This window comes from Arvicola amphibius, chromosome 4 (assembly GCF_903992535.2).
Source record: "Arvicola amphibius chromosome 4, mArvAmp1.2, whole genome shotgun sequence".
In the NCBI taxonomy this organism is placed as follows: domain Eukaryota; kingdom Metazoa; phylum Chordata; class Mammalia; order Rodentia; family Cricetidae; genus Arvicola; species Arvicola amphibius.
Window position 1 is genome coordinate 140,924,534 of NC_052050.1, and position 21,929 is coordinate 140,946,462.

General features: G+C 44.4%; 1 protein-coding gene across 1 annotated transcript in view; it reads right to left on the reverse strand.

Moving 5' to 3' along the window:
• Fut10 (fucosyltransferase 10) overlaps positions 1–16,415 on the reverse strand; it is a 70,801-nt gene extending 54,386 nt beyond the window's left edge. The window contains exons 1-3 of the mRNA XM_038327046.1: positions 16,281–16,415; positions 5,302–5,637; positions 1,272–1,566 (exon numbers count right to left, since the gene is read on the reverse strand). Of these exons, the coding sequence (XP_038182974.1) occupies positions 1,272–1,566; positions 5,302–5,382 (376 nt within the window). The 5' untranslated portion in view covers positions 5,383–5,637; positions 16,281–16,415. The remainder of the gene's footprint in view (positions 1–1,271; positions 1,567–5,301; positions 5,638–16,280) is intronic.
• Positions 16,416–21,929: the final 5,514 nt, after the last annotated feature.

The window sequence follows — 21,929 nt, forward strand, 5'->3', positions numbered from 1 at the left end:
TAGCAATCACCTTAGCGACTTAGCTCTCTCTCCTCAGCCACTCTTTTATTCTGATTAATCTAACATCAAAGAAATAAACAACATCACGCTTGTTTATGTCCACTTACATGTCTGTCATGATCATCAAAATTCCCTGCCTGCATCACAAATGGATATTGAAACTGATGTCAGCAATACCAAATTCCACGCAACAGATTTAGTAAGCACTACATTCGCCTATGAAACCACTGAGCAGCCCATCCAACCAAGCCTGTGCTGGTGTCTTAGTTGCTGTTCTATGATACGAAGAGACCTCATGACCGAGGTGTTGTAGAATATAATTTTAAGATGTGTTACGTTTGTTTATGCTGTGGGACATGTGTTTAATGATGCAAAGATGTGTTGCGTTCTTTTATGTTGCATTTGTTTAACTCTGTGAAACTGTGTTATTTTGCCTGCTGAACACACCTGATTGGTCTAATAAAGAGCTAAATGGTCAATAACAAGGCAGGAGAGAGGATAGGCAGGGCTGGCAGGAAGAGAGAATAAATGGGAGGAGAAATCTGGAGCGAGAAAAGAAGAGACCAGTCACCAAGCCACACAGTCAGACATGGAATAAGAAGGAAAGAAAAGATATTAAAAAATAGAGAAAGGTACAAGCCCAGAGTCAAAAGGTAGACAGGGTTAATTTATGAAAAGCTGGCAAGGAACAAGCAAAACTCAGGCAAGGCATTTATAAGTAATAAGAACTCTCTGTGTGTTTTTACGTGGGGCCCTCCCAATGAGTAAAACAATCAGCTACACCCAGACAGCTTATAAAAGGCAGCATTTAATCTGGAGATTGCTTACAGAACTAGAGTTCTAGTTCATCACCGTGGGAAGCACGGTGGCAGGCAGGCAGGCAGACATGGTACTGGAGCAGTAGCTAAGATCTGACAGAGGAGACTGGGCCTGGCACGGGCTTTTGAAACCTCCAAGCTCACCCGCAGTGACACACCTCCTCTAACAAGGTCACGCCTCCTCAACCTTCCTAAACAGTCCACCAACTGGGGACCATTCATTCAAACGTGTGGGCCAAGAGGGGCCATTCTCATTCAAACCAGCACAGTTGACCAGGATTGTCTAAAATTTGCTCAATGCCTCCAGCCTTCCACATAGCCAACACTGAAGAAATCAGGTGTTCTAATATATATTCAAGGAGAGCTCTGGCCTCTCGGGGGGTTGGGGGAGCAGAAACTCGCCTTTGAACAAGACATTAGCAGATGGAAGGAGGAAAGAGAAGTCCAACTCACCATAGAAGAGGAAGGCCTTGGTCATGTGATGCTGCTGGAAGGTCCGGTTGACGGTGAAGTAGCAAGCGTCTGCCCCACACTGGCCCAGCCTGCCAGTCTCCCCTGTCAGTGGGGACCACCACAGCACAATGGGGTAGCTCCCAACGTCTACTGTGTTCTTCACACCCAAGGCTAGGACCTCCTTTTCAGGAAATGGGTTGAGACGGTGAGGCTCTTCCTCCACTCTTTTATGTCCATCTTGCAAATTGGAATTTCTAAACTTCCTCCTTTCAAATCTTCCAAGCTCAACCACGACCTGGGAGTGAAGACAACCATTATCAGAATTTGATGCTTCCATTTCATTCGACACAGCTCTCACGGATGAAGATTTAGCGTCCTGTCAGTTTTCTGTAACAACATACCACAACCCCTTTAAGATAACACATTTACAACCACACGGTTTTGGAGGGCAGGAGCTAGAGATGGGTGCATAGTCTAAAGTCAAAGGGCCAGAATATCTACATCCTCTACAGAGCCTGCGGGACAGTACAACCTCTTACCTTTTCTTTTAGGCATAGCTCACAATGCTTATTTGGCTCTCGGTCCCATTTTCAATCTTCAGATCTATTGCCACCACTCCTCTTGCCCCCTCTGTGAAGAAATCCAGGAAAGTCTCTCTGGTTTTAATGACTTGTGTGATTACCTTTGACCTCTGTGGACAATTCTGGATAACCTCCTGTCTTGTTCCACTGGGTACTACTATAACAAAATACCTGAGGTTGATAATCTCTAAATCTTAAAGCTCTGGGGACTGTGTTGTCCAGTGCTGAGGAGGCCAACAGAAGGAAAGGGACAAGAAGCCGTGGGCTTCGTCCTGGCACCTGCCCTCCACCAAAGAGATTATTTTAGAGCCAGAGTAATGGTATATACATGCGACCCTAGCACTTAAGAGGCTGAGGCAGAGGCCGGGGGGCGGGGTGATGCACGCCTTTAAACCCAGCACTCGGGAGGCAGAGGTGAATCTCTGTGAGTTTGAGGCCAACCTGGTCTGCAGAGCAATTTCCAGGACAGGCTCCAAAGCCACACAGAGAAACCCTGTCTCAAAAAACCAAAACCAAACAAACAAAAAAGAGGCTGAGGCAGTAAGATACCAAGTTCAGGGTCAACATGGGGCACAGAGTGAGATCTTGTACCAAAGAAGGGAAGCAAGAAAGAATCAAATTCATCTTTTTCATCAGGAAACTGCTCCTAAGATAGCGCAATTCCATTATAATAGCACTAATATTAATAACATTAATAATAATAGTGTCCACAAGAGGACACGCACCCAGTAACCAAGGGCAGCTCCTTTTTAATGGACTTGCTATTCCTGGTGTGAGTAAAGGGCCACTGGCCACCACACATCACCTGGGATCCACAACTCCCCTAAGGAAAAGGCAAAATTTCGACGAGATTCTCAACAGTACCCATGCCAACTAAGATGTTAGGACCTCCTCTATGAAAGCCAAGTGCTATTCCAGAAGAGTTAAAAAATACATTAGCTCTAAGGGACCAAAACCAAGTCTGTCCCTGCCAAGAGCTTCCTCGGCACTTTTATAATGTAATAATGTGGCTCTTCCCCAAAAGCTTGATGGGTGGAAGCTAATTTACAGCCCCAGACCCCTCTCTTCATCTGATCTTCCTTCTTACTAATGTACAACCAGTAACTTAAAGAAAAAGAAAGAAAAAACTGCCAAAACTCTATGAGCCCCTAGAACAGGAGTGAGTTTGAAGTTAGACTGGGCAGGAGAGACAGGGTCAGGGACAGGGACAGGGACAGATCCACCAAACCAGTCTCAAAAGGAAAAATGATCCATATTTGTTAGAGAAAAAAAAAAAAGAAAACCATTCTGGGAGATTCTAACCCCGGCCCACCAGTGGACTCCAGCAGCATGCCATGCGGCCGGGATAGGCGAAACTCAACCAAACGCATCCACCAAGAGCCCGCCTGCACCTATAATAATCTCTTTGTGATAAGGAAGCATGGTCCAGCCCAGCATCATGGTGAACTGAGTGGGACAACAAGAACCAAACGCAGGCCTGGAGCTGTCTGCCCCGGGCTCCAAGGAGAAAACATAGTCCTACCTGGCACCTTGCAGTGCCAGCCAGATGGGCACAATATGATAGAGTGAGCAGAGGTATGGAATGCTGTAGTAAGGGAGGGACAAGGAGACAGACAGACAGACAGGCTGGTTCATGCCTGTGGACAGAGGCATAGCTGATGAGGCGAGAGAGGAAGGGAGCGGGCTGAGGGGAGTGGCTTCATTGCCACCCAGGGTCAAGATGATATCCGGCCTTGAGCTGCTGCTGGGACTCATGGCTGTGTTCCTGGCTTGCCAACCATGGTCTCTGCTGACGGGCCTCTGATGCCAACAAAGGCAGAGAGGCCAGAGCTGTACAGAGCTGGCCCCAGGCTGTTACCAAGGTTACTGGTTGCTCTCCACAAACTGGAGGTGAGGCCCTATTGCTGAAAATGCACTTCCTTATGTCACTGAATACTGAGACATCCATCTGGGGACCAACTAGAAGCTTCACCCATATTGACTTTGGCATCCACGGTGCTGGAAGACGCTCTGCATACTACAGAGGAGAAAGGTGATGATCAATACCAGCCAGCTATGAACCCTGCAACCTACCTACCTGCGTGATATAACAGTTCAACTGTGGCACAACAGTTATGGGAGTAACCGATCGGTTTCTGACTGGATGTAAGGCCCGCTCCTTAAATAGAACCGCTGAGACTGCTGGGGTATCCAAGAACAGACTGGATAGGTCACGGGCCTACAGGTAAACTATGAATACTATTGTCCTGCTAAAGGAACAGATCAATAAAATGCCTCACAACGCATCCTTTTACACCAATAGATCAGTGCCTTACTCAGTCCGGCTTAGAGACGCTTCTTCTTGCAGTATATGGGAAGCGACACCGAGACCTATAACTGGACAGTGTGCAAGAGTGAGAGACTTTGGAGCACTCGGTTCTAAACGGGATGTCGTCATCAAACCTCTCACCTCAGGGGTCAGAGGAGGAAGAGGAGGCAGAAAGAGCCAGAGGTAACAGCGTCTTCCAGACAAAACAGTACTGAAGCCCATATGAACTCACAGAGACCATGGCCGCATGCATAGGACCTGCACAGAGTCGAGCAGATGCTATCCCAGCACTGAGACAGGAAAGTGGACTCTGGCTCCCATCCCTGACTAAGACGTTATCTAGACTTGATACAAGCTGGCAATGGAAAAATCAATTCTCTCCAATGGGGTGTCACGGGATGGATCAACCACACTGCATGGCAGGCTCCATGCCAATACAAAAACGCTCCATTTTTTCTGTGGGCTTTTTGTTTCATTTTGACTTTTTTGGTCTTGTTCTTGTTTGTTTTGATTTTAGTTTTTGTGTTTCTCTGCTTTTTTTTTAAGAGAGAGAACAAACAGCTGGATAGGTAGGAATGATTGGAGAAAAGCTGGAAGAGAGGAAAAACATGATCAAAATATACTATACGAGAACAATTTTTAAGTAAAATTTTTTTAAAAAGTGACTGAACGTGGTGACATATGGCTGTAGTCACACAGTTGGGACATTAGAGGCAGGAAAATCAGATGTTCAAGGTTATCCTTGAATACGTATCAATTCTGAGGCTCACCTGGGTTACATGAGACAATTCTAAAAAGAAAAAGAGAAAAAGAAAATGTTCTCCCAAATGGGCATGGTGGCTCCTTCCTTTAATCCCAACACTTAGGAATCAAAAATAGAAGTATCCTGAGTTCCATACCATGCTGGTCTACACAGCAGAAACCCAGACACACACACACACACACACACACGAAAACAAGAGAAGAAAAATAGAACAAGGGTGCTCTTCTTTGTATTGTGTGTCATGGGCTCAGGATGCAGAAAAGTTAAGCAGACATCAATTACTCAGAGTTCTCTGAGGAAAGGGAAGGGAACTGGGGAAGAAGGGGCTGCTAAGGGCCTAGCAACGAATCCACTCTACACAGCCCGGATTCCAAGTACCTGCAGTGTGACCATCAGAAAGACAGTAGCCGTCATGCACAGGCAAGACGCCAGAAGCTTCCGCCTCTGAATCCGCACCATGCTGCCCTGTCCCGGATGACTGAGAAAGGGCTGGCCTGGCCACCAGGTGTCCTCCAGTCAGCCCGCAGCCAGAGACAACTTCACATGGAGGAACCATCTGGGTGCCAATTTCCTGCCGGGAGCTGGTCTCCATGAAGGACTGAGATCCAAGGTTCAGAACGGATCCGGCTTGGCGCTGGGAAGGAACAGCATGCCGTCTTCTCAGGCTATTATCAGAGCAGCCGGAGTCCTCAGACACAGCGCCATCCAAAAACACTGCAACAAATGAAAAATCTTTTAGCCATATGAGCTGATAGACATAGGTTTAGTGCATAAAAGCATTGAAGTCTTAAACCAAAAGGAACCTTTTAGATCAGATCATATACCTCACTAAACCTAATACCTAATCATACACATGCCTAACACCTCACTCAGAAAGAAAGTAGCTGAGACCAGAATGGTTACCTAGCTTGCTCAAGGCCACACAGCCCCATCAAATCCCATGTCTCAAATCTTTACCTAATTTCTCTGCCATTAGAAGACTGGATTCCAGGGTTACTTAGATGAAGTCACTTCCTAACTAACTAAGTCTCAAAGGAATAAGAAATAGACCACGCGCCCACTTCTGAAAAGGATGGAGGAAAAAACAATAAAGGCTCAGGTTTTGGCTAAAAATGGGACAGTGATCAACTGAAGAAACCAACCCTCTCAGGGAGGAATTCTGTTTACTGGGTTATCTACTGAGTCTTCTGTGGGAAGTACAAGAAAGCAATGGATGTGTGGGCAATATGAGTTTCTAGAAGTATCAGGCAGGATTTTCATGTATCTTAACTGGCTGTGTTTTGCTTTGTTTTGTTTTGGGGGGGTTGTTGTTTTTTGGTTGGTTGGTTGGTTGGTTTGGTTTTTTTGGTTTTTGTTTTGTTTTGTTTTGTTTTTTGGTGGTTTTGAGACAGACCCTCATGAAGCCAGGCTGGCCTCAAACTCACTGGTGTAGCCAAAGACAGACCTGAACCTCTCATCCCTTCCCCACCTGATTTGACCTCCTAAATGATGAGATTATAGGCATCCACTAACATGCCCAGATTTATGGGGTATTAAGAATAAAACCCAGGACCTTGTGCATTTGAGGTGAGGAGTGTATTAACTGAGTTACCTTCCCAACCTTTTCAGGAGAGAAAAACAAAACCTCTTAAAAGGCACAGGATGGTAACCATGAATGCTTTTTATTCCTAATATGGAGTAACTCCAACATCCTGGGCAAAGTTCTATGGAGGCAAAATTGGAGCAGAAATAGAGGACACAGTATGTTAAGGGCTGGATTCTAAGTCTGAGTCGCATGTCTCCAGGATGCAGAATTGGAGAAAACTAGAAAGATAATATTGGAGCAGAGGTCAGGAGAAGGGCCTGTATCTTAACAGCATGCTCCTCTCTCATGACTCTGTTTTATTCTCTTTTGGTTTTTGTGTTTATGTGCTTGTTGTGTCTGTTTGTGAACTCGTGTGTGAGTGTATGTGTGTGTATGTGTGCACCAACAGAAGCCAGAAGACACTGGAAACACTGGAGCTAGAGTAATAGGAAGGCTGTGGGCCACCCAGTGAGGGAGCTCAGACCTGAACTCCAATCCACAGCAAGAACTCTTAACTCCTGATCCATCTCTCAAGCCCCTCTATTGACTGATTTCTAAATTTAGAATACTTTTCTTCCTCAATAATAGCACATTGATTCTTGGTCTCAGAAAACACGAAAAATACATTTTTCCTTTTATTCATGGAAATTTCCTAAAATAAAAACAGCTAAGTGGACAGGCTCCAGAGTTACCCTTCCAGAGCACCGTCCCAACATCCCAGCTGGCTTCACCGAACCTCTCAATACTTCACCTTCTGAACACAGATAATGACGGCAACTAATCAGAGTTACTGTGGACACGACAGGAGATTGATAAGTCTACCTATCAAAACATGACACAGAACACATGCCCGCTGTGTCTTCTTTTATTCAAATAGTATTCACATTATTAAAACTTTAGAGAGAATGCGAAGTTGAATTCATACAACAGGCAGCTGCCTCGTCAATTTGAATCTGCAAAAGCTAAGCGGACAAGGCAAAGGACCCACAAACACCTGCTAAGAAAGCCATGGGGAATGAGGCCATTGCTAGATGCATAGCATGCACAGGCACATGCAGTATCCCTCATCCATGACATCCCAGGTACCATCCTCACCATCAAAGGAAAGCTGAATCTGAAGGCAGCGGAGTCTCTGGCTCAAATCCTTAATTTTACCACAAATGGGTGTTGTTCTTACCCATCATCAGAGAGAAGTCTCTTTTACCAACAGACCATGGTGGGGAAAAAAAACCACCAGTTGAGCAGTGGTGGCGCACATCTTTAATCCCAGCCCGTGGGAGGCAGAGGTAGGCTCTCTGGTGTCCCAGGCCAGCCTACAAGAGCTAGTTCCAGGACAGGCACCAAAGCTACAGAAAAACCTTGTCTCGAAAGAAAGAAAGAAAGAAAGAAAGAAGGAAGGAAGGAAGGAAGGAAGGAAGGAAGGAAGGAAGGAAGGAAGGAAGGAAGGAAGGAAGGAAGGAAGGAAGAAAGAAAGAAAGAAAACAAAAACAGAGCCGAGCGGTGGCTCAGCGGCGCCTGCGAGTCCCAGAGGTCCCGAGTTCGATTCACGGCTGAGAAACAGCAGCTTTTGGCCGTCCGTCCCGAGCTCCTGCGCCCTCTTGTGGCGTGCATGGGAAAAAACAACAACAACAACAAAAAAACACCACAACCAATCAAAAGGCAGAGCTGTGGCATCCACCAAACAACACCTGCACCTAAAGCTCGGGGATCTTTATGGAAGAGAGGACCGAAAGATTGTTAAGATCCATAAGAACCGGAAGTTAGCTGTGAGACTGTGTCTCTTAGAAATGTGAGGGGGAAAAGTCTCACCAACATGGCTGCCTAAACATGACCTGAACAAAGACAATACCAATATACATGCTAGCATAGAAAGGGAAATCTTATAGGATTCCAACCTCAAAGAATTACAGTAGGCAAGCAAGGAATTCTGGGAACAGGAGAAATGGTGTTCCCCATAGAAGAGTCCTCAAATTGATTATACAATACCAAGTGGTCAGCCCTATTCATGCTAGTAACATTATACAGATTGAGTTGGCTTTATATGTGTGTGTGTATGTGTGTATACATATATATATTTACACAAACACACATGTATAACAATTTTTAAAAGGCCATAAATTTGCAAGAGAGCAAGGGGATATAGGAGAGGAGTTGGAAGAATGAAAAGGGAAGGGGATAATAATGAATTATGAATTATGTGCACATGTAATTATATTATAATTATATTATAATCTCAAAAACTTAGTCATAACTCTGGCAAGTACTACAACCAGAAACAGTTTAGCTCTGAAATTCATGTCTTCTTTCCTCATTTTGAACATTAATGCTATAAAAGTCACACTAAATGATGCTACCACAGAGAACAAACGAGTCTGTGTAGAACGAATGTCATCCGGTGGGGCCAAGAGGAAGGTTACAAAAGGCTCTAAGAACCTCGGAAGTGCCCTGCAGGATCCTATTCAGAACATATTAATAGCTATTAGCTACATAAGATGTGGACCTAGCACTTTGAATCCCAGGTTCGGGTCTGTCATTCAGACAGTATAAATTTGGGGAAGTAACTAAGTATTTCTTTTTTTTAAAAATATTTTATTTGTTATGTATACAATATTCTGTCTGTGTGTATGCCTGCAGGCCAGAAGAGGGCACCAGACCCCATTACAGATGGTTGTGAGCCACCATGTGGTTGCTGGGAATTGAACTCAGGACCTTTAGAAGAGCAGGCAATGCTCTTAACCTATGAGCCATCTCTCCAGCCCGTAACTAAGTATTTCTGATCCTCAGTGGATTCACTGTAAGTAATAAACGTCATCCTTTCCGCTGCATGCAGTGAGGGTATTAAACTTTCATTTTATGTGCAAAAGTAATTTACTATAGCTATAATTAATATGACCAGATTAGGTAGTGAAATATTAACATCTTAGATGAGAATACAACTACACCACCTCAGACCAGCAAAGTGGCTCGGTGTGTAAAAACATTTATTAAGCCGGGTGGTGGTGGCGCACGCCTTTAATCCCAGCACTCGGGAGGCAGAGGCAGGCGGATCTCTGTGAGTTCGAGACCAGCCTGGTCTACAGAGCTAGTTCCAGGACATGCTCCAAAGCCACAGAGAAACCCTGTCTCAAAAAACCAAAAAAAAAAAAAAAAAAAAAAAAACCAAAAAAAAAAGCCATTTATCATGCAAAGCTGCCAATCTATGTTCGATCCCTGAACTCGTGGTGGAAGACCAGAAACAACTTCCAGAAAACCATCCTCTGACCTTCCCAGGTACCCGCTGGCACACGCCACCACATTCACCCCACACCAATCACATACACAATCATATAAACCATTAAAAGTCAACTTAAGGCTGTAACATTTTACGAAGAGTTTTAAATCTGTCACTTCGTTTAATATTACTTTTAACCACCTTGGAAAAACAAGGTGGGTATTATTAATTCCAGTTACTACAAAACTAAAGTTAAGCCTCACTAAATTTAAGCAGTTGGCCTGGGATCATATTTTTAGCAGTGGGTCTAAATCAGGAGACCTGACTCCAAGATCAATAGAAAGGAAAGAGACACCAGAAACAGTAGTGGCTTTAGGACAGGAAGTTCGAGAGTAAAGAAAAACAGAAGGTAGAGATTCTGAAACTAGCTTGGGATATATTTATTGCTAAGATCTCAGGACGACTGGAGGGCCTTTTTGCAATTTTTAATCAGTCATATCAACTACCAACAAATAATTCAAGAGTACAAATTCCCTTGCATATAGAGAACCTCCAGTTAGTTTCCTGCCAAAGCCAAGAGTGTAGGAAGGTGTCAGGAACCTGGCTGTGATTAAATATTCACCACTGAAGAGCAGCCTCCAGTGTGTGGATTACACTCTCAGCAACCTGCCAGGCCTTAGGGTACATTTACAATAATAGCCCTCAATCTAACCCATGCTATTAATTAGCCTGGAGCATGTCATCAAGTCACAAGTCCTCCAACTGGTGAGGACAGATGGACCCACAGAGTACCATGAAAGCCCTCAAGCTCCAATGTAATGGCACCCCAAGAGAGGGAGGCTCCCTGTGTTTCTGTTTCATCTTTGCCTCCCGGGTGAACCTGAGTCATTCAGGACAATGCCCCATAATATTCTTTTCCTGGACAGAGGAAAGTATCTGTTTATAGGCCGTGGTATATAATGTCTAAAATGGTCTCTAACTAACCAACTCCTAACTCTAAGAGTTGAGTTTCTGCAATGCATCACATGCATGGCTGGTGTACACTACCATCTCATTGGTATTCGGGTATCTGTACTGGCCGGCTCTTGGGGTTCTCACAGGATACAAGTGCTCAGCTGCAGCCATTAGGAGCACCTTCTGTGCACATTCACTAAGTTCCCTTCCAAAAGGGCCCTGCCCACCTTCCATGGCATGCAGGCATTCCCTCCCTCCCTCCCTCCCTCCCCCCCTCTCTACTTCTCTGCCTGTGTCTGTCTCTCCCACTCTTCTCTCTCTGCCTCTCTCTTCTCTCCTATTGCTCCTTTCTCCAGAGGCCAGTCTCACTCATTCCCTTCCCCCTTCTTATGTTCCCTTTCCCCTAAAAAAATAAAAATAAAAATAACAAAAATTTAAAAACCCTCCACATAAACTCTGTGGCATGGTGTCTTTCTCTCGTGCAGTTTTTTGGGTTTTTTGGGTTTTTTTTTTTTAATTATAACACATCTGCTGTACAGAAAGGGTCCGGATGAGCAAAGCATCTATAAGTAGTCTTTTACCAAAACCAGCAGTATCATCATCTTAAAATAATTCCTACAGAAGTCAAGACTGAGTATCTCAAAGAGAGGTAGCAGACTGTAGGGGCCTAGCTTCAAACACTGGCAATGCATAGCTGGCAACTGAATCAAGGGATGATTTCTGTCATGCCCCTGATGATGGTGATAAACCAGGGTCACTGGTGTGCTTGGCACACTGAGTCATCTAACTCTGGCATAACTACTTCTCTTATGGCGACTTATAGAATGTTTGGGTTTGGCTCACAATGTGAATGTACAGTCCGTCACAGGGTCACATACAGTGTGAATGTACAGTCCATCACAGGATCACAGTGTGAATGTACAGTCTATCACAGGGTCACAGTGTGAATGTACAGTCTATCACAGGGTCACAGTGTGAATGTACAGTCCATCACAGGGTCACAGTAAGAATGTACAGTCCATCACAGGATCACAGTGTGAATGTACAGTCTATCACAGGGTCACAGTGTGAATGTACAGTCTATCACAGGGTCACAGTGTGAATGTACAGTCCATCACAGGATCACAGTAAGAATGTACAGTCCATCACAGGATCACATACAGTGTGAATGTACAGTCTATCACAGGATCAGTGTGAATGTACAGTCCGTCACAGGATCACAGTGTGAATGTACAGTCCATCACAGGATCACAGTGAGAATGTACAGTCCATCACAGGATCACAGTGAGAATGTACAGTTCGTCACAGGATCACAGTGAGAATGTACAGTCCGTCACAGGATCACAGTGTGAATGTACAGTCCGTCACAGGATCACAGTGAGAATGTACAGTCACCACAGCCATCAGACACAGTAGTAGCAGTGTGAGGTGGCTGCTCATATCAGGAAACGGATGAATGCTAGCGCTCGGGTCCCTTCCTCCCTTTCATCCAGCACACAGGATGCTGCCGCCCTCATTCTGACCAAGGCTTCCCTTCTCAACTCAACCTTTCTGGAAACATCCTCATGACATTTCCAAGTCATGCTTCCATGACTCTGACGATCAAAACTGACCATGACAAATCCTGATACTTAATGTGATCCTCTCCTCCTCCTCCCTATTCCCATTGACTGGAAGGAAGCGAGGCAGAAGACAGACAGCTCTAAAATGACTCTTCTGATTGCTCTCCATTAGCAATTGGGGAATTCATAGCAATGGGCTAAATATAACACTAGAGAGGGGTTTCAGAAGAATCTAAGTATCAAACCTAAATGAGCCACAGTAATGCTTAATTTCTCAAACAGGTTTGGTTCTCCAAGAGATCTATCTTGTCCATGACAAGCATTGGTGGTGCACGCCTTTAATCCCAGCACTTGGGAGGCAGAAGCAGGTGGATCTCTGTGAGTTGGAAGCCAGCCTGGTCGACAGAGCGAATTCCAGGACAACCAGGGCTGTTACACAGAGAAACCCTGCCTTGATAGCAAAACAAACAAACAAAAATCTCTAGTACACCCCTTAATTGTGGCCGTCCTTAGAAAGAAATGGCATGGTAGGCTGGCAGAAATGTGTCTTATTTTCAAGCACGTTTTACTGCCTCCTTTCAACTACACCACATCAAGACCCCTCATTTATCCCGATAGCGGTTGCCCTCAAAGCCTCAAAACTGGTGTTCTTCCCAGCCCCAGCCCCTTGGATTCTGCACTCAGCTAAGTATAAATTAACGTCCTGGAATGACAATCAGTTTTCTGATTTCCTCTGGCCCTGACTGAAGTCTGTGCATGCCTTTGCAAAAGTTCTAAAAAGAGGCCCAGCATGGGGCTATAGCTCACTGGTAGATCACCTGCCACCATACACAAGACCCTGTGCTTCATCCCTAACACGGAAAAATAACATGGATGTGTACCCCCACTTTATTTCTCTAGCTTACTTCCCTGGTCTCCTCCTCGAGGTCTGTGCTCCCTGAATGTAATTTGCCTTTTCTGTACTGCTGAACCAACTTTGAACACCAGCACCTCTTGTACCGCCCTAGACATTCTAGACATTTCCCAAGACTTCTGGGGGTGGGACACACCTTATACAGCGCGATTGGCTGAAGTCCCCCATCAAAGAGGGACAATACTATGGACTGAACTAAGGACTTCAAACACACTAATTAGACAAATGATCTACCACAGACCTACATGATTGGAATTATTTTTATTTTCCTTTTTGTTTTTTGTTTCTTTTATTTTTGTGGTTTTGTTTTTGTTTTGGAGACAGGGTTTCTCTGTGTAGCTCTGGCTGTCCTGGAACTTGCTCTGTAGACGAGGCTGGGCTGGAACTCACACAGATCCCTGTGCCTCTGCCTCCACCCCAGATGGTGCTGGAATTAAAGGTGTGCCTAGCTCCATTTTCCTTTTTAGCAATTCAGTATTTCTTTCTGAAAACTAAGGTTTTACATAAACTTTTTCAAAAAGTATTTAGAAAGCATGTCAATTAAAATAAGCTTAATGTTTCCTTTTTCCAAAGCCCATTTTGGGAATGCTAATTCACTATTCACTAATTGTTGTCACTGTAAGGAAAACAAAGCCTGACAGAAGCAGCTTACAGGAGGAAGCACTTTCTTTGGCTTTCCATTTCAAAGAATTTCGGTTCATCCTGCTGGAGAAGAATGATGGATCAAATAGCTCCCTCCATGGTAATGGGAGTACCAGGTGGTAAGTGCTCCCACAAATCAGCACCAGTGGCTAATATAACCTTCACAGTCCACCCCTAGGCGCTGTAGGACCCAGCCATGACAAGCTCAATAGAGGCCGGAGTCTCAGTACTTTACACTAAGGCAACACCTGTTCGGAAAGACCACAAACTGAGACCACCCACTCACCACCCGGCAACACACCACACAAAAGAAATCCCAACCATTGTAGATAGAATCACCTGCCATCACACACCCATCGCTTTTCACCACGACACCCCTAGACAAATGTCAGCCAATCAGGGGTCCTGAACCTTAGAAATCCCTCACCCCCACCTTTGCTACTATAAAAACCCAACCCCAACTGTGCTGGGGTTCTCCAATCAAGCCAATAGTTGGACACACAGAGAGTCCAAGTTCTAACTTGAATAAGAATAAAGTCTCTTCGCTTTAACATACAGGGTTCAGTCTCCTAGTTGGTTTTGGGAGGACTCTGTGATCTGGACATAACGGTCACCTCCTTCCATCCCTGAGGCCACACCTCCTAAAGGCTCCACAACCTCCCAAAACAGCATCACCAGCCGAGAAACAAGTGTGCAGACGTGAGCCTGGGGGGAGGGGGCATTTGGTGTAAAATGATGAGATCTGAGTGAGATGCTATGTTTCTTGAGAAAATCAACTCTATATAAGTATAAAAGCACTTAAATGTAGGCTGGGAAGGTTTTTATATGATGTCAAATTTATACATACATGTAACACGAATCAAATTATAATCTTTTCCTCTATTTCCTAGATATACTCCTAAAGAGGGGTTTCTAGATGTTGTTTATAAGAACAAAAGTGGAAACTGTTTTACGTTGGTCCTTGAAGAATACGAGGTGAGCAATAACACAGTAACAATGGAGCCTTTGATTCTCTATTAGACACTGCCATCTAGCAGGAAGCCAGCAGACAAATTATTACAATTTCAGAATTTTAACACACCTTATTGGTCATCTAATGCACTGCCTTTGGCTTAGAGGCAAGAGTTGAGTTCTGGATTTCTATTTTGTTTTTTCTTTCCTAAGACAGCATCTGGCTACATAGCCTGGGCCAGCCTCTAAATCGCTTTCTCCCACCTTGGAATCCAGAATGAACATAAGATACACAGGAAACAAGAAATAGAAGGGCACAGCTGCTCTGGGTATGGTGGAGGAGAAGGTTTACTGTCAATAAGAGGAAGCATAGTCAGAGGCAGGGACATCTGAGAGTCCAGAGTGGACGTGACTGGCAGGCTGAGCCATGTGGGGAGAGAGGGGAGAGACAGGAGACCAAGAGGCCAAGAGGGCTGTCATAGACAAAATGGCTGAGTTATATGGGGGAAAGTGGCTGGGGGAGGGTCGCCTAGATCTGTGCTGGAGAAGTTTAGGGTAGGGGTGGGGTATTCTAGCTAGATGGATTCTATAACAGGTTGGGACTGAGGGATGCTGGGAGAGCCTGGCAGGCCACCAGCATACGCTTTGATGTGTTCATGGACACCTCAGGGGACTGTGAACTACAAGAGTCTCAGAAAGCATTTGAGAGACAGGTGTAAGACAGAGACCATGGTGCTGTCTGTATTGGGGGACAGAAACTTGAGTGCTCAAACACTTGAGCTGCTTATTCAATTCAGACATCAATCCAGGCCCTGCCTGAAAGAACTCCATCAGAGAGTATGGTGAACCAAAGAGACGCAAAAGTAGAGTTTATAGTATGACATCTCTGGCCCAAGCTTGTGCAGAATGCTGCACTTCATCTGAGAGAAGAGAAGCTACAGTGGAAGACATTAAGGTCCTGAGCAGGTTCTGCATCTTATGATACGACATGAGTCTCATATTGAGCGCCCTAGCTGGGTACAAACGCCCTGAAAAACAACTTGTGTGTAGATAATCAAAACCAGCTCCTGCAGAGGCTCTTCCAAAGTATATACTAAATGCACAAAGTTTCCACCTCAGGAAAGGCAAAACTGCTACTCGCTGGGCACAAGATTCTATCAACAAGTGTTTCTCGATGAGCACCCAGGTACCAGGGAGCAGTTCTCAAGACAGAGGGGGCAGTGAGACTTTTGCCTGGGGCCTTGCAAAGGAAGCTGGGCTGCCGCCCCGGCCCCGCCAGGAAGAGCACTAAATCATACCCTCGGGATACCATGCTCCTCCTCCCTACTCCCCAAACCCAAGGCTCCGGTGCTTTCAGAGGCCAGATCAGCTTGCACCCCAGTTTCTGACTTGAAAAAGCGGCACCAGGGTTTCTAGGCTCTCCCAGCAGACATGGGTTCTTTGCCAGGGCCCAGCAAATTGTCTTCTCTTGCACTCCGCTTCCGTGCAGAGCAGCGGTGTCCTTCAGCCCTTCAGCTAGCTCCAGCAGGCGCCCAGTCTCCGCCAGCCCAAAAGACTCACCTTAGGCTCCCGAGAATCAAAACAAGTCCCCATCAGTGTACTTCAACCAGCCTCTGGGGTGCGGGACGCTCGGTGCACCCCAGGGTCCTCATTTTCTATCTATACCCCCGAGCTATCCCGAAGACCCGGAAAGGTGGACTAGCAGTCGCAGCTCCAGAGTCATCCCGCTGCAGTTAGTCTCCATAATCCAGGATCCACGTTTTCATGGATGCGGTGTTTAAAAGCTCCCGGTTTCGGCTTCAAAACATTTTGGACCGCCCCCTCACCCGCGTTCCTCAAGACCGATAGCTCAAGAACGCCTCAGGTCCTGAAAAGTTTGGAAAGTTCTCTATAAAAGTCCCCTGGAGCTGCTCTTCCAGAGGACCCGGGTTCAATTCCCAGCATCCACATGGCAGCTCACAACTGTCTGTAACTCCAGGATCCAACACCTCACACAGACATGCATGCAGACAAAATGCCAATGCACACAAAATAAAAATAAATTATATTTAGAAAAAAAAAAGCTTCTCAAGAAAGAAAAACTCTTGATGTAGGGAGATGGGGAGGGGAGGGTAAGTGAGACGGGAAGAGGGAAACCAGGTGCAGCAGCCAGGAGGCCCAAAGGTACAAAAAGAGCAGTCACCCAAATGTTTGGATTATATTGGGAAGGGCAGCCCAGCCCCCTGGGCTAGAAAAGTTTAGCGTAGGTATTGGGGCCCAGTAACAGATAGGGACTGAGGGATTGCCTGGAGAGCAACGCTGCCAGGTCCTCTCTGATGTGTTAAAGAGGCACCTCAGCCTCTTTAAGTGTTAGGTTTGAAACCTAACAGTTTTAAAGTCTTAGGAAACTGCCCTCACTCTCTCAGAGGACAGACACACAAAGTCAACTTTCAACCAAATTAAGCCAAAGCACGCAGCAGGGGTTTGCTATGGGCTCAGTGTCTTAGATGCCCGCACATTCCTGGTGCCCATGGTGTTGGCAGCTAGGACACCTTGGTGACTAATGAGATTCGACCCCTAATGAAAAGGTAGGGGCACCACTTCAAACTATCAGTTTATGCATTCAGATCCTAACAGGTATGTTATGTTACACAGCAAGACTAATTGAAAGAAAAAAAAGGCATCTGAAGTTTTTTGTTTGTTTTTTGTTTTGTTTTTGGAGACAAAGTTTCTCCTGGGTGTCCTGGAAATCCCTCTGTAGACCAGGGTGGCCTGGAACTCAAACTCACCCGGTAGACCAGGCTGGCCTCTGCCTCCTGGTGCCGGATTAAAGGCATACAATGCCCAGTTTAAAATAGTCTGTGTTGTTGTTGTTGTTGTTGTTAACAAGACCACTGTGGCACTGGCCTTGGGACAATGTGGTGCCCAAAGGCTGGAAAAAAAAAAAACAGTAATACTGTATTTATTTGCCTGACTTTAGTTATTGTATGCTGAGCCCCATTTCGGACCCAGATAAAAAGCATTGTGTGCTTTCTGATCAATCATTCAGTAATGGCAACCATTCAGGATACACGTGACTGATCCTGAGGAAAACAGAAACTTTGCAGCTGAGAAATACCCTTATAAATAATAATAATAAAATATATCTTGCTCTCCATGTTGCCAGGTATTGAATCCATGGCCATTGTGCTAAGCAGTCTATGTAGCCAGGCCTAAAAAACCTGCTTTACTCCAAAAGGAATCCAAAATTCGGAGGGTTGTTTTTGGGGTTTTGTTTTGTTTTGTTTTGTTTTTGTTTTTTGATCATTAAACTAATAAGATATTGCATCTGATTCTTGTGAGGAATACCTATAATCCCAGCACTCTGGAGACTGAGATAGAAGCATTATGTAGCCCAGGCTGGCTGGAGATTCTTTGTTAAGATGCCACAAGCCCTGGGCAGTGCATGGCAGGTGTTTTCAGTCAGAAACATGTCTCCCTACCTCACAGCACCCTAACATGCCTGAGGTAATCAACCTCAAATCCAGAGAGTTTTACCTGAGAAAGGAAGAAAGGAAGGAAGGACCCAGTTTTTGTCAGATGGAGTAAATTTAAAATCAAGAGGCTGCACAGGGTGCTCACCATGTTTTTAAAAGTCTCACACGGTGAAAAACACACCCAGCTGGAATATAAAGGGCTGAAAAGAACACTAGGCTGCAGAAGGGCACGGCTTTAATCCCAGCACTCACTCTGGAGGCAGGCAGATCCTGAGTTTGAGGCCAGCCAGGTCCACAGAGTGAGTTCCAGGACAGCCGGGGATACACGGAGAAAAACAGTACTTCCTGACTGTTGTCTTTGTAGCAGCTCTCTCTGCCACAGCTTTCCTCCAGTGGCACTGAGCCTTTTACCACAGAAGAAATGAAGCCAACATGAAGGCCTACGGGTGTAAGCCAGATGGGGTCCCAGTGCTGAGACTGGAAGTGAGCACAAGCCCCCACTCCTAACCCAGAAGATTAACCACTCGCAAAGGAAAAGTTAGTTTTCTCCAACAGAGTCTTATTGGGCACACAAACCACAGACTGCTTCCCAGGGTTGGCAGTAGATGCCTGAAACAAACCGAACTCAGTAGAATTCTGGGAGGTTTTGTCTTGCAATGCTTTATCTGGACTTTTGTTGTTGTTTTGTTTTTGTTTTTGTTTGTTTCAAGATAGGGTTTCTTTGTGTAACCCTGTCTGTCCTGGAACTCATTCTGTAGACCAGGCTGTCCTCAGACTCACAGAGATTCACCTGCCTCTGTCTCCCAAGTGTTGGGATTAAAGGCGTGTGCCACCACCACCCAGCCAGGAATTTTGTTCTTAACCTTACAAACCTTTCATCTCTATATTATCATTTCCTATTTTACTTTTATAGATTTTCTGTGTGTGCAAATATGTGTGTCTCGGAGTCTGTATGTGTTTCTTGTGATTCTTCTTTGGGCTTTTTTTTTCCTGCTTGCTTGTTTGTTTTGTCCTGTCCTGTTTGTTTGTTTTTATTTTATTATTATTATCATTTAATATTACTATTTTAGATGCCTGTTTTATATTCTATGAGAGAATTGTGAATTTGGTGGGTGGGAAGTGGGGAGGATCTGGAAGGAGTTGGGGAACAGCAAACCATAATCAGAATATGTTAGATGAAAATATCTATTTCTTTTTTTTTTTTTCTTTTTTTTTTTTTTTTTTTGTTTTTTTGTGTCAGGGTTTCTCTGTGGCTTTGGGAAAATATCTATTTTCAAAAAAAAAAAAATAAAAACAAATTTGTAGCCCAGGCTGGCCTTGAACTCACTGTGCTTCCCAAGAGGGCCTTAAACTGTGGCAATCCTCCTGCCTCAGCCTTAAGGTCCTGAGATTGTAGGTGATCCCATCATGCCCAGCTATTATTTGAAGTTTTGGTTCTAAGTCTTAGCCTTTAACAACCAAGCTTTGCTCTCCAGCCCAATATTATTCACATTTTAAAAGAAAAGAGATTCCAATACATGCTACAATATAAAAAATAGTATTTAATTCTATTAATAAATAAGTCATAGGAACATAAAATGAAATTTGCTGGTGTGTGAAGTTCAGAGGAGACTGGGGATATTTTGTTTAACAGACAATGTCACTTTGGGGTGACGAGAAAACTCTGGAGATTGACGTATGGTAGTGATTGCTATTCAACAATGTGTGCATACCTACTGACACTGAACTGAACACTCTTCCAATGGCGTGTTCTCCAATTGAGTCTCACTAGGTATATTCGCCAAACTTCAGGGTGGGCCCCGTGCCTAGCAGTATTTGGCCATCATAAAGCAAATTCAATGATATTTTTGTAGACTTTAGGCCTCATTTTACTTTCATTGGCCATTTTTGTCTTGTTGATCTTTTGCTTATGTATTTTGGGTTCCATTTTTTGTGTTTTGGGGTGGTGTTTTACGTATGTTTCATTGTTCTTTAAGGAGAGAGAAAGAAAGAAAGAGAAAGGGCATGCATTAATTTGGCTGGTGGGAGGTGGAAAGGATCTGGGAAGTTTAGGGGAAGGGAAAAGAGTGATCAGATATATTGTATGAAAATTAAAGGTTTTAAAAAGACTATATATGTATAAATACATATACATAAGTGTGTACATATGTATATACACACATATGTATTGGGGGAAACAGGTATATATATATATATATATACACATATATATATATATATATATATATATATATAGAGAGAGAGAGAGAGAGAGAGAGAGAGAGAGAGAGAGGGTAACAACGTGTAACACCGTAGATTACCTGGATCAGGCTATTTCTCTGACTTCATTTTGCATAGCTCTCCATTCACGCTGTCCCCACCCACACCTGTGTAGGATCTTTGCCGCTAAAATCTAGAGAAGGTCTTCCCCCAGATTTTCACGGGTCACTCTCTACTTCTGGCCACTTCAATATTGTATTTGACTCCTAAGAGAGTCTTTATTTGACGCCCTGTTCGAAACAGCCTTCCCACCACTCCTCAGTCTGTGTCCTGCTTCTTTTCTCATGCAGCATGCCTGTATTGTCTGCTCCTTCTGTTTGCTCTATCAGAATCTCAAGTTTTCTGAAGGCTAGATGGACAGAGGTTATACTTTCAAAGTTCAGACACATTTAAGACTTGCAGCTTATTTTCACTGAATTGAACATTGCAGACTGTATAATGTTTAATTGATAATATACATATATAATATAATCCTATGCTAAGATAGAAATTCATGCATTATGAAAAATAGGAGCTTTTCCTTGGAATTTAGAATCTCTATCCTTTTGGACTGGGGTTACAAATACATACTTTTCCTCCTTTATCTTTCAGCTCATAAGCTCTTGAAGAATGCCTCAAAAAGACTCTGTTGGAGAACACTTTCAGAGCGAGAGATCAAGGACAGAAGAGCAAACTGTCAATTGAAGAGGACTCTTAGCCCTGCTATTTCAAAAACCACTCCGCGGCTGGGTGAAGGCTGCCAGACAGGCTTTCGCAGTACTCGGAGTGAATCCAGGCTCCTCATCTAAGATTTCTCTGTGCTAACACTAGAGAGATCCTCAGGGTCACTTGACTTAAAGATGAAGCTCTTGATGACATCTTTGTTCCACCTCCTGCGTTTTCTCACTTGGCTTCAAGTGGGATACCTGAGTTTCAAAGCAATGTCCTTCCAGTCTCGTCACCGAAATCCTTCCACTTCACCAATCCAGAAGGACAGGCTAAGGTACTTCTTAAAGGTGAGGGGGAAAAAAAAACATAAACATTATTCTTTTCATTCCCAATAATTATGTCCTAACAAGTCTCACTAAATAGATGCCCAGTAGTCAGAGTCACTAATACAAAAGCCAAAAATACAAACAAGCTATATATGTGAGAGGACCTCTCGTGCTAGAACATTTGCTATTTCTCCTCGAAAAGGATGTGCACACTGTTTCTGACTGACTGACCAACAGATGTGGTTTCTGCAGCTCAGAGTAGGTGGCCCCGTTCAGACTGAGGCAGCTCCAGGTGTCACCCACAGAGTCCAAGCCGTCAGAAAACACCCAACGTCAGCCAGCCGGTTCTAGAACACTGAATTAAAAGACCCAGTGCTGTGAACTCCGGTACAGAAGCCACACAGGGATTTGTGCATTCAATTATTCAAAGACTAAACTGGATTTGGGGGATTGTGTTTGCTGGTTGATTGCTTTTTACAGTCCTGGAAAACAAGATTTAAAGTGAGCGAGTTAATTATCGC